This window comes from Podarcis bocagei, assembly GCF_964188305.1.
Source record: "Podarcis bocagei genome assembly, chromosome: 9".
Taxonomy (NCBI): Eukaryota; Metazoa; Chordata; class Lepidosauria; order Squamata; family Lacertidae; genus Podarcis; species Podarcis bocagei.
Genome location: NC_138134.1, coordinates 80,774,024 through 80,799,778, shown reverse-complemented (window position 1 = coordinate 80,799,778; position 25,755 = coordinate 80,774,024). Strand labels below are relative to the sequence as shown.

The window sequence follows — 25,755 nt, the reverse complement described above, 5'->3', positions numbered from 1 at the left end:
TTCGGGGCTGCTTACTGCGCCGCCTTCCTCTGCATTTGAACTTGGCGCGCGCGCCCAACCTTCCACCTTCCTCTTAACCGTTTCTTCGCTTCCCGATGGAGGTGTGGCCACTCCTGACTCATGCCCTCCCTCCTGTGGTGAGCTGCCAGCGCTTCCCCCCTGGCTCCCTTCCTCTTCCCTGCTTCCTGGCGGTGACGCTGGTCCCGATTTCCAGCTGCTCCCCCCTGAGTCCCTTCTGGCTCTATCTTCCTGGGGTGCCCCCCTTGACTCCCCCCTTGCCCTGGCCACTGGTGCTCCTTTCTGTGAATCCTCTGATTCACTGGAAAGACTAGGAGATCTCGGGTCGTCGTCATCACTCATCTTTTCTTCTGCCTCCTCCCCTTCGCTCTCTGTTTCCTCCCTTGCCCGTGCCTCTGCTCCTAAACCCCTGACATCCATCCCCCCCTCGAAGCCCCCCAGTCCCCCCTCCCCTCCTTCCGGTGCTGGAGCTGGGGGCTGCTGTTGCAAAGGGACGAACGTCGGATATCGGTCGCTTCCCGTGGCGGGCCTCCATCTGAAGTCTTCCGGTTCTTCCTCCCTGCTCTCGTCGACGACGGTCACCTCCGCTTCCATCTCTGTGCCGCCGTGCTCGAAACCAGGGTCGTCCCCGAAAATGTCCATGTCCGTCTCTCCCTCACTTCCTCCTGGCGGCGTTGCTCGTCCTGAGCATTCCAGCCACTTTCTGCGGAGCTGCTCCTCTGGCCTATCGTCCCACCAATACGAGGGTTCTGAGGCGGATCCCGAGGGTGACCCCTCCGGGGAACGGACGTCTCGTGTCGGTTCCTCGTCCGAGTCGAACCCCCGGAACGTGCTGGCCGAAAGCGTGGGCGTGAAAAGCCAGTCGTCGAAAAAGTCTGCTGGCATAGGTCTATGTGGGAAGAGGGCATGAAACTCGTCTTTGAGCAGAGGTTCGTCTAAGGCGTAGCCCGACACCCAGCTGTTCGCACTGGCCGGGGTGCCCTCCTTGGCGAGAAGGTATTCTACCCCCTCTTCCCCCCATCTGGAGTCCAAAATCTCCGTGACTTCGTTGATGCGCTCCTTCTGTGCCACTCCCGCGTGCCCTGTTCTGTCTCTGGCCGGACTCGGCGCCGTTCCGGGTTCCTGGAACCTGTGCGGTGCCTTGTAGGGAGTGAGCACCGATCTGTGGAATACCGGATGCATCCTGGAACCCTCCGGAAGTGCCAGTCTGAAAGCTACCGGGTTGACCTGCTCTTCGACTTGGTAGGGCCCCAGTTGCTTATGCCCTAGTTTCTTCTTGGCCAACGACCTGGCCGGCACTGCGTGGGCTGCTAACCAAACCCAGTCTCCCACGTGGAGCTCTTCTCCAACCCTTCTGTGCTTGTCTGCTTGTACCTTGTATGCGTGCTTGGCCAGCTCCAGGTGGCGCCTCAGCTGATCGTGGACTTCCTGCAGCTCCGACGCGAACGCATCTGCTGTCTGCGGCTCCCCCTCCCCCATTCTTTCCAGTCCCGGGAAGGTTCTGGGGTGCCTCCCGTTGTTGGCGAAGAACGGCGTGACCCCCGTGGACACGTGCTTCGTGTTGTTGTAGGCGAACTCGGCAAGCGGCAGGTAATCCACCCACGTCGCAGGCTGTTGATTTGCATAACATCTCAGGTACTGCTGCATGATGGCATTGACCCGCTCCGCTTGCCCGTTGGTCTGCGGGTGTCTCGCCGACGCCAGGTTGATCTTGACGTTCAGGAAGCCCATCAGCTTCTGCCGGAAATTCGAGATGAACTGCCGCCCCCGGTCGGACAGAATAGACCGCGGCAGACCGTGAACCTTGAACACGTGGTCTATGAACAGTTTGGCGGTTTGCTCCGCCGTGGCCACCTTAGCACACGGAATGAAATGGGCCATCTTGGAAAACAGGTCCACCACCACCAGCACTGCCGTCTTGCCCCTTGAGCTGGGCAGATCCGTGACAAAGTCCAGGGCCACCCTTTCCCAAGGTTCGACCGGAGTTTGCAGCGGTTCCAACAGTCCGGCCGGCGGTTTGTGCACTGGTTTGGCCCTCTGGCAGGTGTCACACCTCGCCACGTAGTCTGCGACCTCCCCTCTCATTCCAGGCCACCAGAAATCCCTGGCTACTAATTCCACCGTCTTCTCCTTGCCAAAGTGCCCGGCCGTGGGCGCGTCGTGCAGCTGCTGCAGCACCTTGGCTCGAAGTTCGTCTCCCGGCACGTAGAGGGCTCCTTTACGGATGAGCAATCCATCTCTTAGCTGGAAACCGTCGGCCGCTGCCTTGCCCCTTTGCACCTCTGCCATCTTTGCTTGTGCGAAGGAGTCCCCCTGCAACGCTCGTCGCACCGCCTCTAGGTCCACGGTCGCCGCGGCGCACGCCCACACTGTCGGTGCGAAGATGTGCATGGCGGCCGCTGGTGTTGCGTCCTCCAGATACTGTGGCTTACGGGAGAGAGCGTCTGCCATGATGTTGGTGTCCCCCGGGACATACTCTATTCGGAAGTCGAAGTTCGCAAAGAACTCAGCCCAACGTATCTGCCTCTGGTTCAGGAACTGTGCCGTGCGCCAGTGCTCCAGATTCTTGTGGTCCGTGCAAACCTGCACCGTGTGCTTGGCGCCGATCAGAAAGTGCCTCCACGCCTTGAACGCTGCGTGAATGGCCAGCAACTCCCTGTCCCATATGGTGTAGTTCTGCTCGGACTTGCTGAGCTTCCTGGAGTAAAACGCTCCCGGTCGCCACACCCCCTGCGGGTCTTTCTGCAGCAGGACCGCCCCCACGGCTCTGTCCGAAGCGTCTGTCTCCACCCTCATCGGCTTGCTGGGGTTGACATGAAGCAGCTGCTCTTCCGACGCGAAGAGACGCTTGAGTGCCTGAAAGGACTGCTCCGCCTGCTCTGTCCAAATGAACTTCTTTTTCTTGGAGCTAAGCGTGTCAGTGATGGCCGCCGTCTGCATCGCGAAGCCCTTGATAAACTTGCGATAGAAGTTCGCAAAGCCGACAAACCGTTGGACCTCCTTCCGGTTGCGCGGGCTCTTCCAATCCAACACCGCTCGAACCTTGGCGCTGTCCATGGCGAGCCCCTTGTCAGACAGCTTGTAGCCCAGAAAATCCACCTCCGGCACGTCAAATTGGCACTTCTCCAGCTTGGCGTAGAGCCTATGTTGCTTTAGCCTGCTCAGCACTTCCTTGACGTGTTTGTCATGCTCCTGCTGCGACTCCGAAAAGATCAGGATGTCATCTAAGAAACAGACGCACGTCTTGTAGAGAAGTCCCGCCAACACGTGATGCATAAATGCTTGAAAAACGTGGGAGCCATTTTGCAATCCAAAAGGCATAACTCTATATTCGTAGGTCCCCAGTGGCGTGAACATGGCTGTCTTCCACTCATCACCCTCCCGCATGCGAATGAGGTTGTACGCCCCCCGCAGGTCCAACTTGGTGAACACTCTGCCCTTCCGTACCTTTGCGAGGAGGTCGTCAATTCGTGGCATGGGGAAGTCCGATGGCCTAGTCACACTGTTCAAAATCCTGTAATCCACTACGAGTCTCTTTTGGGGCGTGTCCCGCTTCTTAACAAAGAATACGGGACTGCCCCCCACTGCCTTGGACTCCCGGATGAAGCCGCGCTGCAAATTATGATCAATGAACTCCCTGAGTTCTTGCAGTTCGTCCTCTGACATGGAATACAGTCTCCCTTTAGGCAGCGCCGCCCCCGGCAGCAGGTCAATTTTGCAGTCATATGGTCTGTGAGGGGGTAGCCTGTCTGCCTCCTTCTCGCAGAAAACTTCCAAAAATTCAGCGTACTTGTGGGGAATCGCTTGCAGCGTGCCTAGCAGCAGCTGTGACTCCTCTTCCTCTCCTTCCTGCCTGGGCACGATGCAGTGTTCAGCACAAAAGGAAGAGCCGAAGGTCAGCTGCCTCTGGTACCAAGCCATCGTTGGGCTGTGCTTGTCCAGCCAACTCATGCCCAAGACAACGGGCGTGTCAGATAGTTGAGTGACGTTGAAGCTGATGATTTCTCTGTGATTCCCAAGTCGCATCACCATTGGTGGCGTCTGCTTCACCACTTGCCCCCCGAGCAGCTCCCTGCCATCCACCGTGACAACCTGCAGGGGCAGTGTGGCCGGCAGCAACTGCACAGCGTGCCTGTCGACAAAGTCCTGCCCTATAAAGTCCGCATTGCTGCCTGAGTCAATGGTGATTGGCACGTCTATGGTGATTCCATTGGGCAGCTGGAGAGATGCTGTGAGCCTCACTACTGGTTTGGGCGGGAGGGGGTTCACGGGCTGTAAAATCTCTGGGGACTGCGTCACTAACACGTCTGGCTGGGCCCCAGTGCCTCTTCCTCCAGCCAGACTGCGTCGTTTCCCTGCTGTGGTCCTCCCTGCTGCGTTGCTGCAGTCACCATTGCCGAGGCTGCAGTAAGCTTGTGGGGCCTCTGGGGACACTCTTTCGCCATATGCCCTGGTTCCTCACAGACGTAACACTTCCTGTTCCCTCTAGGAGGCTTCGCTTTCACTGCCGCCGGTGCTAGGGCTCTGGTTGCTGACTGAGCCCTTGCACCTCCAACCTCCATAGGTTCGGCTCCTCCTCCTGGCGGAGGCGTGGATTGCGCCCGCGCTGCTTCTCTGGGAAGGAAGGAGGGGCCCCCGGCTGGTTCGCGCCCTCCACGCCCTTCGTCCTTGCTCCACGGACGTCCTTCCAGCCTCACCCCCACTGCCAGTGCCCTCTGAACGACCTCCTGGGTGGTTCGGGGTCTCTCCCCCCTCGCGATCTCATCTTTAATCGAGTTGTGCAGCCCCTCCCAAAAGAGGTCTCTTACAGGAGCCGAATCTCTGTCCCATTCCAGGGCACTGACCAAGGCGAAAAAGCGGGCATGATACTGCCTGACGCTGGCCCTCCCTTGTCTCAGCCCATGCACCTCCTTCCGTGCAAGATCCACGTCAATACTTGATAAAAAGCACCCATCCATCGCTTTAATAAAGGCATCCGCATTCTGGAGCGCCGGATCCTTATCTCTCCATAAATTGCGTAGCCATGCTTTCGCATCCCCATGCAGATGGGACATGATGAACCCCACTCTCTCTTGTTCATCTCTAAAGTCTTTATGCAGCAGTTGCAGTGCGCACAGTACGTCGGCTCTAAAGTTGGGATACTGTTGCAGGTTCCCATCGAAGTGAGAGACCAGCCCGCCTGTCCGTCTCGCCAACCCAATTCCCTCCTGCCGGGGTGTCTGCTTTGTCAGCACGTCTAACCTGACCTGGAGATCCCTGCAGGCGGCAGCTGCCTCCTCCTCTCTCTTCCTGGATGCGAGAACCTCGGCGTTCAGTTGTGCCACTGCTTTTCCGAGGTCCTCTATCTGCTGCTCAGCCGTCATGTCGTCTGCCGTTCGTGAGCTCGCTAGTAGGCACCTGTTTCTCTCCCCTCCTCGAGGCTGTAGATGCCCACAATGGAGAGACGGAGCTTACTGTCAGAGCTGCTTGAAGATCCTAGCTCACAGAGGATCACGCTAGCCAGCGATCATTAAGTAAAAGTCTTTATTGAATTACAGTTTCCATTCTCACGCTGCTGCGCGCAAACTCTACGTCTAGTAGCTAGATCGGCGAAGCTCCGTCTGAGTCTCCGCCCCGTGAGCACCAACTTAATATCCTAGCCTTGCTCCACCTTTTCCGCCTGACTGTCCTCCTCTGGGTCCCTCTACCCCCCGGGGCTTCTTCCTTCCGGGATTCTTCTGACGCTGACCCGGACCCTCCTGCCTCCTTGCGCCGGGCTTTAGGACCTGGTTCCCTTTCGGGGCTGCTTACTGCGCCGCCTTCCTCTGCATTTGAACTTGGCGCGCGCGCCCAACCTTCCACCTTCCTCTTAACCGTTTCTTCGCTTCCCGATGGAGGTGTGGCCACTCCTGACTCATGCCCTCCCTCCTGTGGTGAGCTGCCAGCGCTTCCCCCCTGGCTCCCTTCCTCTTCCCTGCTTCCTGGCGGTGACGCTGGTCCCGATTTCCAGCTGCTCCCCCCTGAGTCCCTTCTGGCTCTATCTTCCTGGGGTGCCCCCCTTGACTCCCCCCTTGCCCTGGCCACTGGTGCTCCTTTCTGTGAATCCTCTGATTCACTGGAAAGACTAGGAGATCTCGGGTCGTCGTCATCACTCATCTTTTCTTCTGCCTCCTCCCCTTCGCTCTCTGTTTCCTCCCTTGCCCGTGCCTCTGCTCCTAAACCCCTGACAAGTATGTTGCAACAGTTGCAATTGTTCTGTAGCTCTATATAAGCAGGCTGACTGAGCTCCTCAGCCTAGTTCTGTTCCAGCTTACAAAATAAAGAGCTGCTTTGGAGAAATTGCTGTGTCGTCTGCTATGTCAACCCACAACTTAACATTTTTTCTCTTTTGTTGGAAGCAGCCCAGAGTGGCTGGGGAAACCCAGCCAGATGGGCGGGGGAGAAATAATAAATTACTGCTACTACTACTACTGTCTGGAAGCCAAGCAGAGGGAGACTGGGGGGCCCCCTCCCACAGGCACTGGGAAGCTCCTGCCCCCCAGGACTGACGCAGCCCCAGGAGGCTCCTTGGAAAGGGGCCCAGGAAGCAGCAGGGGGTCTCAGAGCGGCAACCTCAAAACTTGGCAGCGTCTCACTCTTGCCCCCCAAATGCGACACGGCAACCATCAGGATGGTCCCAGGATCCCTTCCAAGGATGCAAGAGGATGCTGTGGATGCGCCCTGCTCAGACCACCCACGTCTTGGCCTGATCCTGCATCCTCTACAAAGAAGGAAACATCCCTTGGGGCTCCTTTCTCGCCTTGCGTGGTGGAGCTGCTTGTGGAACGAGAAAATGTTTCAGGCTGGCTCTGAAACTGCAGATGTTGCAGATGTTGTCCCCGAGGGAGAGGCATTCTTCCCGAATCTGCTTCTTGATCCAGAGCCCCTGGAAGGAACCCAAAGGGCAATGAAGACCACCCCACACAAGCCCCCCTGCCCTAGAACATAAGAATCATAGAACTGTATTGTTTTTATATTTATTTATATCCCACCTTCCCCCCAGTCTGGGACAGAAGGCAGCTTACCCAGATAAAATAAAACAAGCCAAAAATATTTAAAATATCATCATTAACTTGTGAAGAAACACTAACAGAATTAAAATTATATAATAAGATTCATTTAAAACACAGGCAGGAATGATGGAAATATCACAGCACCAGCCCTTTCCCCAAAAAGAGTTGGAATGGAAAGGTCTTCACTGGCCAGCAGAAGGACAGCAAGGAGGGAGCCAGTCTGACATCTCTAGGCAGGGAGTTCCAAAGTTGCCTGCGAGAAGCCACCACCAATAAGGCCCTGTCCCATGTCCTGTGAGGGTGGTGGGATTTCAGAGGCTGAGCAGGTTCCTATAAGGATAGGTGGTCTTTCAGATAGCCTGGACCCCAGGCTTAAGAATTGGCGATTTGGGTGGGACCCAAAGATTCATCTAGTCCAGCCCCCTAGAGCTCTTTTGTGGAAGTGAGCGCTGGACCATAAAGAAGGCTGATCGCCGAAGAATGGATGCTTTTGAATTCTGGTGCTGGAGGAGACTCTTGAGAGTCCCATGGACTGCAAGAAGATCAAACCTCTCCATTCGGAAGGAAATCAGCCCTGAGTGCTCACTGGAAGGACAGATCCTGCAGCTGAGGCTCCAAGACTTTGGCCACCTCATGAGAAGAGAAGACTCCCTGGAAAAGACCCTGATGTTGGGAAAGATGGAGGGCACAAGGAGAAGGGGATGACAGAGGACGAGATGGTGGGACAGTGTTCTTGAAGATGCAAGCATGAGTTTGACCAAACTGCAGGAGGCAGTGGAAGACAGGAGTGCCTGGCGTGCTCTGCTCCAGGGGGTCACAAAGAGTCGGACATGACTAAACGACTCAACAACAACAACAAGAGCTCTTTTGTGCTGGATGCAAATGATGCCTGGCTCAATGATTCCAGCATGTTTTCTACCTGGAAGCACAGCTATGGGAATTCCCATCCCAGGTCTGTTTCCTCTGCATTTGGAAACAGCCATTTGCATTGACAGCCCCCTCTGACTCTTCCAGGAAGGGATCCCTTTCATCCCTTCTGGGCCATCCTGAGAACCTGCCTCTCTCAATCCGGCTGCCTCACAGCCTGGCCTGGTGCCAAGTTCGGCACACCTCCTTCTTAACCCCTTCATTTAAATGGGCTCAGGTGCGGCAGACGAGGGTTCGGCTGGTGAGGAGGCAAAGAGGTGCCTCTAGAAGAAGGAGACATTTACAAGACTCAGGTAGGTAGCCGTGTTGGTTTGACGCAGTCAATGATTTACATATAGATATAGATATAGATATATAGATATAGATATAGATATAGATATAGATATAGATATAGATATAGATATAGATATATAGATATATAGATATATAGATATAGATATATAGATATATAGATATATAGATATATAGATATAGATATATAGATATAGATATAGATATATTGTCCAGTCCCTTCCAAATCCCTTAAAAGGTTGCTCCTCACATGGTTACAAAAATGACTGGAAAATATCTGACCGTAAAGTACTGTAGAGTTCTTTTCGCAAGAGATATTCAAAACCCTTCCTGGTGGCGCAGTGGACTACATAACCTGTAAGATTCCCTTCCAACTCTAACATGTTATGATTTTATAAGGTTGAGGCGACCTCTGCTTCAGGGTATCTGACGTAGTGTGTATTACACACGAAAGCTCGTACCTTGAAAGCTTATATTAGCTGTATGCTTGCCCCCTCGGCCAATAAAGTGAAATGAGCGCCGCAACCCCAGAGTTGTCCACAACTGGACATAATGGTCAGACGACCCTTTACCTTCAATAAAGGTGCCACTGGAATTATTAAAAAAAGATTTTTCACCTTTCATCTTGTTATCTATTATTTTATGATTCTGTGACTGGAGGGAGAGGAAAGAAGACTTTGGGCCGTTTTTGGCAGGACTGAGAAGCAGGGTGGGGGGCAGAGATATAAATGCCTCAGCCAGTTCACTGGCTGGACACCAGACAGACAGACAGTCAGAAGCAGACCAAGTGTCTCCAAAGCAAAGCAGACAGTTGACACCAGGTGACTAAGCCAAGTCACACTACAAAGAGGGGTCAGTACCTCCATCAGCTAATCTGATTTCGAAGGGGAAATTCTCTCAAGGGTCAGCTAAATGCTGATGCAAAGCCCATCCCTCAAACCTCCACAAAATTAATCTTCATGGAACCTTCATTCCAGTCATTTCGGACAACGACTAAGAGACAAAGAGCTTTCATTTCCGAGGGGAAATTCTGGGTCGTAATGTTAACCCACAGAGGAGGTTTGCATCACCCAGGGACTGGTGAGACTGGGCTGTCACTTGGTTCAGAAATCAAAACCCAGAGCGGAGAGATTCAGTCCAGGGGCTCCTTTTTCTTTCTGTCATCAGAGTTCAGAGGAATACATCACAGCTCATTTAAAGACGTAGTAAGACCAGTAAGGGACGCGGGTGGCACTGTGGTCTAAACCACAGAGCCTAGGACTTGCTGATCAGAAGGTCGGCGGTTCAAATCCCCGCGACGGGGTGAGCTCCCGTTGCTCGGTCCCTGCTCCTGGCCACCTAGCAGTTCGAAAGCACGTCAAAGTGCAAGTAGATAAATAGGTACCGCTCCGGCGGGAAGGGAAACAGCGTTTCCATGCGCTGCTCTGGTTTCGCCAGAAGCTGCTTAGTCATGCTGGCCACATGACCCAGAAAAACTGTCTGCGGACAAACGCCAGCTCCCTCGGCCAGTAAAGTGAGATGAGCGCCACAACCCCAAAATCGTCTGCGAGTGGACCTAACGGTCAGGAGTCCGTTTCCCTTTACGACCAGTAAAAAAGGGACATGTATTCTAAACATTGTAGGCATTTGATAGTCCATGGTGTTACCAAGTTTATATCTTAAAGCAGCCCTGGTGTTGAAAACCACTGCCCAGAGTCGGAACCTTGTGGAGAAGGGAGACACACAGAGTTCCTTTTGCTTTATCTTTATTAACATCAAAAGGAGAACAGCAGGTTTTTCTGCCATCAGTTACACTTCATGCACCTTCACACAAGCATACAGCCGGGGTGTGTGTGTGTGTGTGGCAACCAGGGTGCAGTGATCTGGAGCAAAATTCTGGTACCTGGAAAAAACAGGACCATTTCTCTCTGTCCTGAAAGCAGGAACTCGATAGTTTGGCCCCACAATCATCCCCACTGAGGGGTAGACATGCCATTAGGGCCAGGCATCCTTCTAAACTGCACCGGGCACGCAGGTTTCACGAGAAATTTCAGAATTAACTAGTTTTGTGTGGCAAAGGGCTGTGAAAGGGAGGGCCAGTTTGGCAATCCGCTCTTATTCCCCCCAGATTTGTTTATTTGCAACACAGTCATGACGGAAAAGGGAAAAGCTCCGGCAGGAATTTCAGGGCCCAAAAGCAGGCAAGCGGGAAAACATGCTCAGACACGACGCTGGTAGGTTGAACGTTAACTCGCGCCAAGAGCTCCTGAGGCACTTTGGAAAAGTTCCCATTTCCCAGGTGGGCAAAGCTACAGGGGAGGCCAGGGCTTCAACTCAGCTGGGAGCTGGTTCTCAGCACTGTGGAAAACATGAAGCACCAAAGCGCTCGCGAATAAAAAGGCGTGGAAATAAAAAATGGAGCCTGCAGGCCTGGAACTGAAAGGAAGCTGAGCCGGCTGGGTTCTTTCCCTCTTTCTTTCTTTCTTTCTTTCTTTCTTTCTTTCTTTCTTTTTAAAATAATTTTTATTGAATGATTTTATGTTACAAAAAAAAAAACAACCCATTCAACCATACCACCACAAAATATAATTGAGAAATAAAAATTACATACGTCAATATTTAGTTTATTTGTTATTTGCCGTCTTATTTCCTCCCAAACATTTCATACAAAACACACAAAAAAGGGGGGAAATGATAATAATGAAAGTAAATATTTTCTCCTCTTTTATCTTACAAAATCTTTTCTTCAACTTTGACTTCCTGTCAAGTCCCTTCGCATACATTTTAACTTACAATCGAATGTACACAAAACAATAGACCTTTCTATATAAATTTTCCAATACATTCAGAAAACAGAATAGATCCTTAATTGTTGTCCACCTCCTTTTACTTCCTTTCTGACTCGAATGCTAGCACGGAGTCAAAACTATTCTTGTATTTTTAAACATAGCTATAACCACCCCATTTTCCCGCAAATTTTTGCTTGGAGATTCCTCTGAGTTTGCTAGACAATTGAGCCATCTCCACCAATTCCTGTAATTTGATCGGCTGGGTTCTTTCTTATAAGAGAAGCAGGGGAGGCAACTGTCATAATCTGGAGGCTTCCCCCCCCCTCTTGACACATCTCAAACGTTGGAGACACATGGCTTGCCAGTGGTACATGTGTAAAGGATCTGGGTGTCTTAGTGGACCACATGCTGAACACGAACCCACAGTGTGATGCTGCAGCAAAAAGAGCAAATGCAACTCTAGGCTGCACCAACCGAAGTCTAGTGTTCAGATCAAGGGAAGTCAAGAGTCCCTCTCTATTCTGCCTCGGTCAGGCCATGCCTGGAATCCTGTGTCCGGTTCTGGGCACCACAATTTAAGAAGGAGATTGACAAGCTGAGACGTGTCCAGAGGAGGGAGACCAAGATGATCAAAGGTCTGGAAAACAAGCCTTAGGATGAAGGGGTGAAGAAACTGGGTGCGTTTGGCCTAGAGACAAGGAGACTGAGAGGAGATATATCTGGAGGGCAGGCTCATGAAGAGGAAACAAGCTTGTTTTCTCCTGCTCCAGGGGGCAGGATCCAAACCAAGGGCTTCAAGTTACAAGAAAGGAGATTCAGAGTAAACAGCAGGAAGAACTTTCTGACACTAAGAGCGGAATGGTTTCCCTCCGGAGGTTGTGGCCTCTCCTTTAAGCAGCGCATGGGTGGCCGTCTGTCAGGGATGCTGGAGCTGAGATCCCGGCATTGCAGGGGGTTGGATCAGTTTCCCAAACCTGGGTCTCCAGCTGTTTTTGGACTACAACTCCCATCACCCCTAGCTAGCAGGACCAGTGGTCAGGGATGACGGGCACTGTAGTCCAAAAACAGCTGGAGACCCAAGTTTGGGAAACACTGGACTAGATGATCCTTGGAGTCCCTTCCCACTCTACGATTTTGACCCTTTGGTGTTGTTGTTTAGTGGTGTCCGTCTCTTTGTGACCCCCTGGACCAGAGCATGCCAGGCCCTCCTGTCTTCCACTGCCTCCCTCATGCTGGTCCCTTTGAGAACACTGTCCCACCATCTCATCCTCTGTCGTCCCCTTCTCCTTGTGCCCTCCATCTTTCACTACATCAGGGTCTTTTCCAGGGAGTCTTCTCTTCTCATGAGGCGGCCAAAGTCTTGGAGCCTCAGCTTCAGGATCTGTCCTTCCAGTGAGCACTCAGGGCTGATTTCCTTCAGAATGGAGAGGTTTGATCTTCTTGCAGTCCATGGGACTCTCAAGAGTCTCCTCCAGCACCAGAATTCAAAAGCATCCATTCTCCGGCGATCAGCCTTCTTGATGGTCCAGCTCTCACTTCCATACACCCAGCGGGGCTTACTCGTGAGTAAGTGGCCGCGCTGAGACCGGCGTAGCCGCGCGTCTCCTTCCACCCGGCGGGGCGCAGGACTAAGCTCGCTCCTTCGGATCCGGGCCCGACGGCTTTCTCTCCAGCAGCTGGCTCCGACGGGGCGCCCGCGGGCGGAGAGAGGCGCAAGGTTGCGCAAGCCGCGGGAGCTCTTGCGCAGCCTGGGAGCGGCTCTGTCATCCCCGCCGCCCCGACGGGGTTTTCCCGGCCCGCCTTCTGCGTGTCTGGCTTTCCTGGGCAGGCCGGACGGGAGGGGGCTCCCCGTGCGCTCAGAAGGGAGGCGCGCCCGCGTGCCCGCGGCAGGGAGCGGCGCGCAAGACTCCCTGCTGGAACTCGGCCTTAAGGCGTTAGGGATTTATCTTCGCCAGCCGGATGTACATGACATCTCCATAAATAAGGGTGCCCCAGAGCATAAGCAGAGTGCATTGCAGGGGGTTGGACTAGATGACCCTTGGGATCCCTTCCAATGCTACGATTCACTCCCTGAAGAAACCAATTTGGCTGGACTGTGGCATTTTGGGGCTGGCTAAGATGGAGCAGGAGGGACACGGGTGGCGCTGTGGGTTAAACCACAGAGCCCAGGGCTTGCCGATCAGAAGGTCGGTGGTTCGGATCCACGTGACGGGGTGAGCTCCCGTTGCTGGGTCCCTGCTCCTGCCAACCTAGCAGTTCAAAAGCACGTCAAGTACAAGTAGATAAATAGGTACCGCTCCGGCGGGAAGGTAAACAGCATTTCCGTGCGCTGCTCTGGTTCGCCAGAAGCGGCTTAGTCCTGCTGGCCACATGACCCGGAAGCTGTACACTGGCTCCCTCGGCCAGTAAAGAGAGATGAGCGCCGCAACCCCAGAGTCAGCCACGACTGGACCTAATGGCCAGGGGTCCCTTTACCTTTACCTTTACCTTTACCTTTACCTTTACCTTTAAGATGGAGCAAGAAGATTTTAGATGCAGAGATACCAAAGGAGCAGAGAAGACTATTCATGTATGCAATGACAGCAGCGAGGATATTACTGGCCCAGAGATGGAAAAAATATGAAGTCCAGACCAGAGACGAAAGGTTGATAAAGATGATGGACTACGCCAAAATGGCGGAAATGACCGGGAAAATCAGAAACCAGGAAGATAGAAACTTTACTAAGGAATGGGGAAAATGTATAAGTTATTTAAGAGAACACTGTAAACAACTAAAAACTTTGGCAGGATTATAACAACACTTGTAATGTAACAAAAACTAAGATAAAAATGGATTTTTAAAGGAAGGTGGAGAAACTATATGATGGAGTAGAAGAAGACTGCCAATGAAACCCATGGGAGGGGGGAGGGGGGTCTGAGGTTACAGGGAATCCTATAAGATTATGATTATTGTTTGAATTCAAATATATCTTGTAAAATTGAAATTTAATTAAAAAAAGGATGGAGCAAGAAGAGTATTCTGCAGAGGGAGCCCCTTGCCATTTGTGGACCCCCCCTTCCTCTCAGGCCCAAGAAAGAAGCCAAGATGAGCAAGAGGCAAGAGGGCAAGTGGTCCCCATCCACATTCCAAACTGATCTGGAAGGAACAGACCATGCTCTCTCTCTCTCTCTCTCTCTCTCTCTCTCTCTCTCTTTATTTCATTAAAATTATACAATGCTTGATTTTTATTATTATTGTTATTTAACCGTCAAAGTGGTCTACAAAAAGATCAAACAATCAATAAAAATTTACAACAACAGTTTAAAGCAGGCATAGGCAACTTTCGGCCCTCCGGATGTTTTGGACTACAATTCCCATCATCCCTGACCGCTGGTCCTGTTAGCTAGGGATCATGGGAGTTGTAGGCCAAACATCTGGAGGGCCGAAGGTTGCCTATCCCTGCTTTAAGGCATACAAAAGATTAAAATACTAAAACAGGCTAAAACAAGTAGGTTTGTCTAAACAAGAAATGTATTTAGCAGGTGCCCAAAAGAATACAGCAAAGGTGCCTGCTGGATATCAATAGGCAGGGAGTTCCAGAGGGTAGGTGGTTCCGCACTAAATGATCTGCCTCCCATCACCTTCAGCCCTTATCTGGACAGGGACAGCTGAACTACTGAGGCATCAGGCATAAGCCTGCATTTTATTAATGTTTGATCAGGACTTGTATATTAAAGAGGGCTTAGATTTTCAAAAGTAGATTTTCAAATGTTTCATGCCAGGCAAGAAGGCTAGCTGCTTAAGAAAACAGTGTTTTCCTCCTCTTAGACAAGGGGCCCCTTTTGATTGATAGCAGAAAGCAATTCTCAAAGTCATAAAAGCTGAAATTACAGACTGAGTAATGACACTGACCCTACATGTTACAGAAGATAACAAAGGCAGAGATAAATATAATTAGGAATGGGCAAATAGTAAAATGATACCATGGGCCTCTCTTAAACCTTGAGCTGTATTTTCTAAGGCCAGAGGCAAATGGGGAGAAGCATCTAGCTGACAGAGAAAGAGAGGTTTTTTTGGGAAGTCTTTTTAAAACTGTTTCTTTCTTAAACTGAGAGAAAAGGCAACTGGCTTGGCTGGGGAAAAAGAAGCTTCTTCCTATTTTATTTTGAGGCTGGAAAGGAGGGTGAAAGGGGAAGATGTAAACTAAAGAGGTTTCTTCTGAAACTGTTTTATACTGAGTTCCCTTTTCTACTTTACAAAGACCTTATTCCTTTTAAGAGGCTACCTGTGTTGTGTATTAAATATATTGGCTTAAATGTAATTATGCAAAGGATTTAACAAATGCTAGAAGAGTTGTATTTATCCTGGAATTAAGTCAGCCAGCAGTTTAGCCCCCCCTGCTAGACAGGAAGACGCCATCAAATGCTGTCCTGATATATTAGCTGTCAGACATTTGTTTAGAAACCTTCAAATGAAGGATATCTTTCAATGTTGATGTGAAACTCAAGATCCTTGACATATGTTTAAGATAAAAATTTAAGATTAACCATTTGTTTTAGAAGGCAATAGGGCAGGGAGGGCAAGAGGTGAGCTGGTAATTAAGATTCCTTGTTGAGACACATGTAAGATATATTACTACTTATTTGTCATTTATAGATGTAACAATATATAGCTGTTTGTGTTCCTTATAAGGACAGGAGGATGTGGGTGTATCTTTTAGGATTGGATATAGCAATCAGCCAATAGGAAATCCAACTAGGCTGATTGGACAGAGGCAGCCACAGGAGGAGCAAAGGGGGCTGGATTAAGGGAATATAAGGGCTGACCATAATGGCAGGAGCCAGGCCAGAGCTTGGTAACCATATACCACTGTGCCTCTCATTTATTTGTCTGACAAATAAATAATTATTTTAATTTCTCTATTGCTGCGTTGAATATTTCATTCCAGCTAAGCGTTAACCACAAGCAGGGTGCTACACTACTGTTGTCTATGCTCTGGTAACCGCAAGGTTAGATTACTGCAGGGGCCAGCAAACTTTTTCAGCATTGTCCCTCAGACCATGTGGTGGGCCGGACTATATATTTATTTTTTTGGAGGGGGAATGAACGAATTCCTATGCCCCACAAATAACCCAGAGATGCATTTTAAAGAAAAGCACGCATTCTACTCATGTGAAAACACGCTGATTCCCGGACCGTCCGTGGGCCAGATTGAGAAGGTGATTGGGCCGGATCTGGCCCCCGGGCCTTAGGTTGCCTGCCCATGGATAACTGCAATGCGTTCTACGTAAGGCTGCCTCTGAAGCCGGTTGGGAAACTTCAGCTGGTGCAGAATTCAACAGCCAGGTTGCTCACCGGACTGCAAGAATGTTTGATCACATTACACTGATCCTGGTCCGACTGCACTGGCTGCCAGTCAGTTTCCGGGCCCAATTCCAAGTGCTGGTTTTGACCTCTGAAGCCTTAAACGTCTCAGGACTGCAATACCTCCAGGACCGCCTCTCTCCGTTCGAACCTCCCCAGACCCTGAGATCATCTTCTGAGGCCCTTCTTCATGTGCCTCCTCTTCGAGAGGCCCAGAGGGTGGCTGGTGCCTTCATTATATGTCTTTAAGAGCCAGACAAAAATGTTCATCTTCTCCCAGGCCTTTCGCTAATTAAATGAACTTTAATTTAATTTAAATTAGGCGAATCAAACGATCCTTGCCCTTTTAGACTGTGTGCGTGTGCCTGTGTGTGGTGGGTTCTTGTTTTCGTTTGTTGTTATGGTATGTGGTTTTGCGTTTCTATCTTGTGATTCTTGAATGAAATCTAATAAATATATGGCGTTGGGAGGCGATTCCCAATGGCCATGCAATCCAACCCCCCCCCCCCAATGTGCTGAGATTCCTGCATGTCGGGGGGTTGGACTAGATGACCCTTGGGGTCCCTTCCAATTCAACCATTCTGTAATTCCAACTAAAGCATCCCTGACAGACGGCCACCCAACCTCCAAGGGGGGAGAGTTTAAGGGCCCCCTCCTTTCTACAACCCCCACCCCAAGTCCAAAGGAAGAGGCCCAAACCACGCCTCGTCTTGCTTGCTTTTGGCTCTGATCCCAAACACAGAAGCGCTGGCACATGCCTGAAGGCCACCCCCCCCCATGTGTGTTGCCTCGGTGCCAGTCTCTGCCCAGAGGCTCCTGGCATCTGTCTGCCCCCCCTTTTCCCGCCAGCTGCAGCCTTGAGCCACAGAGACTCCTCCTCAGCCCTTTTGGCAGACAGCCCTGGCAGGACCTCCACCCCACAGCTTCGAGGAACTTGAATGCTTCTGTGTAAGTAAGGCATTGGCACTCCCGGGACTTCAAATAGAGAAGCGCCCCCAGGAGACCCCCAACATCCTGCCTCCCTGGGGAGGAATTAAAGGAAACTGGCCCCCTGAAAATAAAGGGGGAGCAGGAACCCCGAGGGAATCTCAGGCACACCACATGAATGTGGCCCCTCAGATGCTTCGATCTGCAGAACCGGCCCTGTGACAGGGGCCACACAATATCCTTTTCCGCGTTTGTAAGAAATAAATATTTTCATTTATTACAACACTTTGTAACTCCCTGCCTGTTGACATCAGGCAAGTGCCTGCACTGCGCTCTTTTCGACACCTGCTTAAAATGTCTCTAGTTTCAGGTAGGTAGCCGTGTTGGTCTGCCATAGTCGAAACAAAATAAAAATATTCCTTCCAGTAGCACCTTAGAGACCAACTAAGTTTGTTATTGGTATGAGCTTACGTGTGCATGCGCACTTCTTCAGATACACTATGCATGCACACAAAAGCTCATACCAATAACTTAAAAGGGACCCCTGACCATTAGGTCCAGTCCTGACCGACTCTGGGGTTGTGGCGCTCATCTTGCTTTATTGGCCGAGGGAGCCGGCGTACAGCTTCCGGGTCATGTGGCCAGCAGGACTAAGCCGCTTCTGGCGAACCAGAGCAGCGCACAGAAACACCGTTTAGCTTCCTGCCGGAGCGGTACCTATTTATCTACTTGCACTTTGACGTGCTTTTGAACTGCTAGGTTGGCAGGAGCAGGAACCGAGCAACAGGAGCTCACCCCGTCGTGGGGATTCGAACCGCTGACCTTCTAAAGTGTGCATGCACATGAAAGCTCATACCAAGAACAAACTTCGTTGGTGCTACTGGAAGGAATTTTTTTATTTAAAATGTCTCTGTTTGGGCAAGCCTATCCAGACACACAATTGTCGGGTTCCATAGAATTGAAGAGTTGGAAGGGACCCCGTGGGATCATCTAGCCCAACCCCCTGAATTCAGGAACTGTGGCTAAAGAATTCCTGGAGGGCGGCCCCCCAAATTCTGCTGAAACACCTCCACCTTCCGAGGGAGACTGCTGCCCTGTCGAACAACTCTTGCCATCAGAAAAGCTCTTTTCCTCTAAACTTTAATTATTGCTATCTTTTTAATGGATAAGTTCAGCATTTCTTGAGAGCCACGCTTGGGCCGGGGCCGCCGAGGAGGGTCGCCCGCTCTGGCGAAAGGGTGCCGTCGAGGGTCGCGCGTCCCGGCCGGGGCTGCAGGACCCCCGCGCCCTCTTCGCCCCGTCCCGCCCCTGCGCCTCCTCTCCGCGCCCAGCCGCCGCATCTCCGCGCCCGCCGGGCGGCCTTCGCCTCCCACGACGGGGCGGGGCGAGGCGGAAGCAGCTGCTGCGGCGCCGCCCCCGCCGCTAAAGGCCGCCCAGGTGGGACTCGCGCCCGGGGCCGCCCGCCGTCGGAGCCGAAGTCCCTTTGGCGGCGCTTGCGGAGGTTGCGCACCCGACTTTCCCCGACGGGCCCCGACGGTTCCCGGTGCGCTGCCCAGACCAGAAGAGGCACGAATCCCCCCCCCCTGCCGCACCATGTTCCAGCGCCACCACCGCAGCCGAGTGACGGTGGCGCGGGGCTCAGCCCTGGAGATGGAGATCCGACGGGGCCGGTTCCGCCTTAGCCTCGTCGGGGACACGGACCAGGTAGGCGCGCGGGGGGGGGGGGAGCGGACGGCCACGCGGGTGGCGTGGGAAAGTCCCGGGCGGAGGCGAGGCTGCGCGTGGCCGTGGCTGGTGGGCGGGGGCGAGGTTTGCGGGACGCGCTCCCGTCGAGGCGCTCCTGGCGTGGTTCGTCGAGCACCTGGCGCGGAAGGGGCGCCACGCCGGATCAGCTGAGAAATGGATTCGTATCCAGACCGGGGAGGGAAACTTCATTCCTGCATTGCAGGGGGCTGGACTAGATGGCCCTGGGGGTGCCCTTTCGACGGGGAGGGGCAGGAGACGAGAGTGGGACCCACCATCACCACCGTGGGAGATTTTTTCCACGCTGCGTTTATATCCCTCTTTTTTCCCCTCCAAGGAGCGCAAAGTGACTTACATGGTTCTCACGTCCCCCCACCTGCCCTCGATTAATTCTGACGCCAGCCCTGCGAGGGAGGCTCTAGGTTAGGCTGAGAGGGGCTGGCCCCCCCAGGTGAGCTTCGTGGTTGAGCAGACAGATTTGAAACCTGGCCTCCCAGTCCCTAGTCGCCATTTTAAATAAATCAATAAATTTATTAGTCACATGTAATAACAATAATGAATTTTATTTATACCCCAGCCAAGACCGGACTCAGGGTGGCTAACACCAAATATAAAAACAATTGATTGAAATACAGCTTAAAAAACAAGATTGAAATACAACATTAAAACATTAAAATGCAACCTCATTTCATTGGAAACTGAGTAGTAATAAACATAATTTAAGATTCAGTAAACACCAACAATATCATCTAGTCTATCATTTGTTGGAAAAGCCGCCCTGTGAGCTTCAAATGAAGGGCAGAATGCAAATAATAATAATAATGGTGTAACAGCAGCTTAAACTTAGAACCGCAGCTGAGAACCAGTTTATAAAGCGGATTCAATCCAGTAGGGGTCTCCCGGTGCCTGGTCCTCATTTAACGCCCACAAGGACCCTGTGAGGCCAAGAGGCAGTGACTGGCACAAGGTTGCCCAGGGAGCTTCATGGCGGAGTTGGGGGTAGGATTTGAACCCGGGTCTCCCAGGTCCTTGTCCAACACTCTAACCCCTCGGCCACACTGGCTTTCTTGGTGACGGTGGAGGATGGTTATGATGGGGGGGGGGTCCAGGGGAGGGCTGAATCTGAAGTGGGGGAGAGATTTGCTCATGTTCAGAAGGTGGCAGGGATCTGGGGAACATTTTGGGCGAGAGTCAGTGGGCGGCTGGGAGTAACAGGTACGAAATAAATCTATACTTATTTGCACAGCGGTTTGTACGGCCCAGTGAGTTGCCCTTTTAAGCCAAGTTCCTCCTTGCAATGGCTCTGTGAGGCCACTTCTTCCCATTTGGCAGAGAGGGCAACTGAGGTCTGAGGTGCCAGAAGCCCTTGCCCCACAGAGCCCCAGGCTGGGCAGGCGGAGCTGGGGGCAAAGGGCCCCTAGGAAAGGTCGCCTCGCTTGCCATATTCCTCATCCCCCACACTAGGGACACCCCACTTGCAATTCTCACAGCAAGGGGCCTCCCTCAACCCCAGCCCCTCCTGGAATGGGAGCAACCAGACCAAGAACAAGGAAACCCTCCCAAAAAAAATTATTTTCAAAATAATTCCTTTTTGGTACAGTTGCATTTTTAAGGGATCTTCTCAGGAGGTACCCGTACAAATATAGGTACTATTATCTTTATTATTTTGTGCCCTCTTGGCTCCACACCATGTGCGAGGAACCCCCACCCCGCCCTAAAGCTGGGACTGAACCAGAGTTTTCCGCCCAAGGCCTTGGAGTCCCTGAAGGCAGGAGGACCTCAGGGTGGCCAAGGTCTCTTTCCCCGCAGACCAGGCCCTGGGGCTCCCTGGCAGAGCACCTGCCTTGCGTGCAGAAGGTCACAGGTTAAATCCCTGCTGGCATCTCCAGGTGCAGATGGGAGAGACCCCAGACCCATATTCTGGAGAGGGGCTGCCAGTCTGTGCAGATAATGCTGCGTCTTCCCCTGCTCTTCCTACACGCCTGCGCACCTAAGGTCTTGCCTCCAGCCTCCCTCCCCACCTATGCACTGTCTGGCCAGAGTGGTGCATGCTCTAGTAATCTCTCGCTTGGACTACTGCCATGCGCTCTATGTGGGGCTACCTTTGAAGGTGACCTGGAAACTGCAAGTAATCCAGAATGCGGCAGCTAGACTGGTGACTGGGGGCGGCCGCCGGGACCACATAACACCGGTCTTGAAAGACCTACATTGGCTCCCAGGACGTTTCTGAGCACAATTCAAAGTGTTGGTGTTGACCTTGAAAGCCTTAAACGGCCTCGGCCCAGTATACCTGAAGGAGCGTCTCCACCCCCATCGTCCAGCCCGGACACTGAGGTCCAGCTCTGAGGGCCTTCTGGCGGTTCCCTCACTGCAAGAAGCCAAGTTACAGGGAACCAGGCAGAGGGCCTTCTCGGTGGTAGCACCCGCCCTGTGGACGCCCTCCCACCAGATGTCAAGGAAATACTGTAAACAACTATCTGACTTTTAGAAGACTTCTGAAGGCAGCCCTGTTTAGGGAAGTTTTTAATGTTTGATGTTTTATTCTGTTTTCAATCTGTTGGGAGCCGCCCAGAGTGGCTGGGGAGGCCTCGACCAGATGGGCAGGGTATTATTATCTAATAATAATAATATTTATTATTATTTATTATTAACAACTCCTGGAGGATTTTTGTCCCTCCCTGGACCACCAAACACCCTCCCAAGCCATGCCTAATCCAGATGACTGGGTTACTTTTTGGGAGGGTCTCCAGGACCCACTGTGCCCGCCTGCCCTGCCTTGCCCAGGGTGTCAGGTGTGGGGAAGTTACCCCTGCCACTCACAGGGGCTAGAAACCTGTCCCTTGAGAGCATTTGGCTGAGGGGGGCTGCCCCCTCCTCCAGCCCCTCCTCTGCCTGCTTCTGCTGGGGTGTGGCAAGTGTGGGGCTGGGGTTTGGGGCCTGCCCTGTGGCCGGGGAAAGGGTTACGGCCAGCTTCCCCACCCCCCAGCGAGGGGGAACAAGGGCTCCATTATCTCCCCTGCCAGGGACTTCCCTCTGCGCATGAGGAAAGAGATTCGGCAGCACCTGCCCTCCTTGCCCCAGGACCAGCCTGGGCCAGACTTCCTGGATCGGAGCCCAGCCTTGCCCCACGTGGGACTCCCCGCCCGGGTTCTGACCTCTGGATCTGGGGCTGTCTGCAGTGGCCACCGACCCCCGCTGGGGGCTGCCCTCCTTCCTTCTGCCAGGGCTTACTACAGAATTGTGGGGTTGGAGAAGGGACCCCAACGGTCATCTATCCCAACCCCATGCAGCACAGGAAGCCGCCTCCGTCTGAGACCCTGAAGAGCCACTGCCAGTCCGTGCAGGCTGGGTGGGCTTATTATGACTCCGTACAATAAGGTGCAAAGTTAAACTACGGAACTCCCTCCCACTTGTGTTTGGATACTGCTTTTGGGTTTCCCTTTGGGCCATGTGGTTGGCAAAGGCGCCAACTCTAGGGGGCTCTGGGTGCCAGGGCACCCACAGTGAAATCTCAGACTCAAAGCCTCTGAAAGTCTTTAAATGAAGCAATGTGCCAAACTTTAGATAAGCTTTGGAGCTTTGTGTATTCCGCAAATATAATGTCCAACCCTGAACAGAGATTCTGGATATTGACTGCTGTTTCATAGATCTTCGCCAGTGTGGTGGGAGGATATAGAATTGTTTCATAAACTCATCTTATTTCAAATGAATATATGTGAATGAAAATATCAAATGCTGCAGTCAATATCCAGAATCTTTCAGAGACTTTGAGTGTAAAATTTCATTTTGAACTTGTTGTTGTTTGAAGGAATTCTACAAAGATTGTCTATTTCGTAGGTATATGGTCATCATGTTGCCCAAACATTGTGGACGTTAATTCTGAACAGGACTGAAAACGCTGATGTTCTCTTTTGCAACACGGGTTTGTTTGGATACTTATTGTTGTACAGTGGTACCTCGGGTTCGTATAGTAAAAGCCATGGTTTTCCCAGTCGTGATGTATGGAAGTGAGAGCTGGACCATCAAGAAGGCTGATGGCCGAAGAATAGATGCTTTTGAATTCTGGTGCTGGAGGAGACTCTGGAGAGTCCCATGGACTGCAAGAAGATCCAACCTCTCTCCATTCTGAAGGAAATCAGCCCTGAGTGCTCACTGGAAGGACAGATCGTGAAGCTGAGGCTCCAAGACTTTGGCCACCTCATGAGAAGAGAAGACTCCCTGGAGAAGACCCTGATGTTGGGAAAGATGGAGGGCACAAGGAGAAGGGGACGACAGAGGACGAGATGGTGGGACAGTGTTCTCAAAGCTACCAGCATGAGTTTGACCCAACTGCGGGAGGCAGTGGAAGACAGGAGTGCCTGGCGTGCTCTGGTCCAGGGGGTCACGAAGAGGCGGACATGACTAAACAACAACAACAACAAACAACCTCGGGTTAAATACTTAATTCGTTCTGGAGGTCCGTTCTTAACTTGAAACTGTTCTTAACCTGAAGCACCACTTTAGCTAATGGGGCCTCCTGCTGCCGCTGTGCCGCCAAAGCACGATTTCTGTTCTCATCCTGAAGCAAAGTTCTTAACCCGAGGTACTATTTCTGGGTTAGTGGAGTCTGGAACCTGAAGCGTCTGTAACCCGAGGTACCACTGTACCGTCCAGAATTAAGGCGCGCTGCGTTCAGACATGGTCCTTCCTTTTATTTTTAACCCGCCTGAAATAACCGTTCCTTCTATTTCCATCGCCCAGCCTGTGTGTGTTGTTGCTTGGGCAGCCAAAAGAGGGTCACATACTGTGCGCCAAAGGGCAGGAGAGGTGTCGGCAGGCTGGATGGGGCCCTTTGGGGAAGTGCCGGAAATCTGAGGGGGGAAGCTCACAGGCCCTGTCTCCCCCAAAACTGTGATCAGCTTGCTGTGATTCCTGCATTGCAGGGGGCTAGACAACGCTTGGGGGGGGGTCTCTGCCAACTTTACCATTCTGTGATTCCATGAGGTCTGAGCATGCTCATTGGAGAGAGCCAGGGCTGTGTTTGTGGTGGAGTAGCACTTGGCGCTGCAACATTTTGTTGCAGCTCTCCCCGATCCTTTCTGCTCAGACAATGCAGCCTTCTTTCCCAGAGGCAACAGCAGAAGTTTAAGGTGTTCTGGGAAGTCACCACACAAGTCCTAAGGGAGGATTTGCATTTAGACTGGAACAAGGAACCTCTTCGCAGCCAGTGGAATGCTTTCCTCGAGGTGATTAGGCATTTCCTCGTTAGATTATGCCCAGTTCAGCTAACAACTCCCCGGAATGACAGCATTGCAGGGCTGGCGTTTCCCTGCATGTCTGTTTAAGACTTATTTATTTAATTTTTGCACTGTTTAAAAACAAACAAACCTCAAAATGGTTTACAAAAAGGTAAAACAGTATCAACAAAATTTGAATTACAGGGATAATTCAAAACATACAAACTTAAAATATTTTCAAACAAGTTAAAACTTGTGTCAACTTTCTCAGCATCTAGATAGGCTTGTCTAAAAAGGGATGTTTTTAGCAGGTGCCCAGAAGGATGCAGTGAAGGCGTCTGCTGGGTATCAATTGGCAGGGAGTTCCAAAGGGTAGGCACTGCCACCTTAAATGGTCAAGTCCTTACAGATGCCCAGTTGTGGCACCTGTAGCTGGGCCAATTCTGCCGATCAAAGTGGCTGTGTGGGCAGCTTGGGGTCAGGCGATCTTGCAGGTCCCAAGTTGCTAAGGGCTTTATCGACTCATGGTAACTCCTCGAACTCGGGCCCGGTAGCAAATTGTCAATTGTCCGTGCTGACAAGGCCTCGCTCCCGCACACAATTGTGTGCCAGCATCCTGTCTTGTGTCATTCCTTTGAGAATTGTGACTGGCTTGGTAAACTCCGGAGGGTGGCAGCCAGGAATACGCCTGGCCCTTCTCGTCATTGATTTACGAGGCCTTGGGTTCACCTGAAGCCACACAGGGCAGACAAAAGGAAATCCGCCGCGCAGCTCACCTTAATTCCCTCTATTTCTGATGCCCAGGAGCGAGTGGCGATGCTTCTGCAGCCAAAAGGGCACCGCTGCCACCCACGCACCAGAGGGAAGTATTAGCAGGCTTGGCAGAGCCCCAAAGTTGGCAGGCGGACAAAGAATCTGCTTGGGGGGGAGCACCTTTGGGTGCTGGGAGTCCCAAGGCAACACACGAGCCCTGCTGGAAAACAGAAAGCGATTGTGTTGCTCAGCGGAGGCTATCTTACAAAGGTGGGTGCTGCCACCCTCCTGGTGGGGGGGGTGAGTGCCCATGGAAGGGCAGCTGCCTTGGCGCCCATAAAAATCCTCTTCCTCTTATTCTTAGTCACAGAGCGCAGCCTCAGGTTGCACTCTGCCCATGCCCAGAGGTTCTGTGCACTCTCTTACTTGAAAGGTTCCAGGGCTGCGTCTTGGTGGGTCTTCCTGGTGCTGTGGGGTGGGGGCAGCCCGGACTCCTGGGTTCTGCCCAGCTCTTTTTGATTGACAGATATTCTGGGGGTGGGAAGGAAGGCGCCCTCTGGAGCAATTGGTATCATTTGGTATTGTCTTTTGGGAGCCTAGGCAGGTTCTGGGCAGTTGCACCCTGAAGCGGTGCCATGCGGGGCCTTTTTTGCATTGGCCCCAGCAGAATGAGGCAGCAGGGGAGCGGACTGTACCATTTCGGGCTGCAGGGGAGGAAGTTCCATTTTAAAGACTCC

At 52.1% G+C, this 25,755-nt stretch overlaps 3 protein-coding genes across 8 annotated transcripts in view; 2 read left to right on the top strand and 1 right to left on the bottom strand.

Moving 5' to 3' along the window:
- Positions 1-19,066, bottom strand: part of TTC31 (tetratricopeptide repeat domain 31) — a 102,667-nt gene extending 83,601 nt beyond the window's left edge. For all 4 annotated transcript variants that reach the window (XR_014011371.1, XM_081207129.1, XM_081207131.1 and 1 more), the window contains exon 1: positions 19,063-19,066. The gene's annotated coding sequence lies outside the window, so the exon portion shown is untranslated. The remainder of the gene's footprint in view (positions 1-19,062) is intronic.
- The window catches only part of LOC308594245 (programmed cell death protein 4-like), a 157,321-nt gene that overhangs the window by 48,631 nt on the left and 82,935 nt on the right, over positions 1-25,755 (top strand). The window lies entirely within an intron of this gene.
- RTKN (rhotekin) overlaps positions 18,739-25,755 on the top strand; it is a gene marked incomplete at its 3' end in the record, with an annotated part of 39,303 nt that continues 32,286 nt past the window's right edge. For 2 of the 3 annotated variants that reach the window (XM_081207125.1, XM_081207126.1), the window contains exon 1: positions 18,740-19,010. In XM_081207125.1, the coding sequence (XP_081063251.1) occupies positions 18,900-19,010 (111 nt within the window). In that variant the 5' untranslated portion in view covers positions 18,740-18,899. Of the gene's footprint in view, positions 19,011-25,755 lie in introns of all 3 variants that reach the window. The other variant, XM_081207122.1, reaches the window with a different exon arrangement.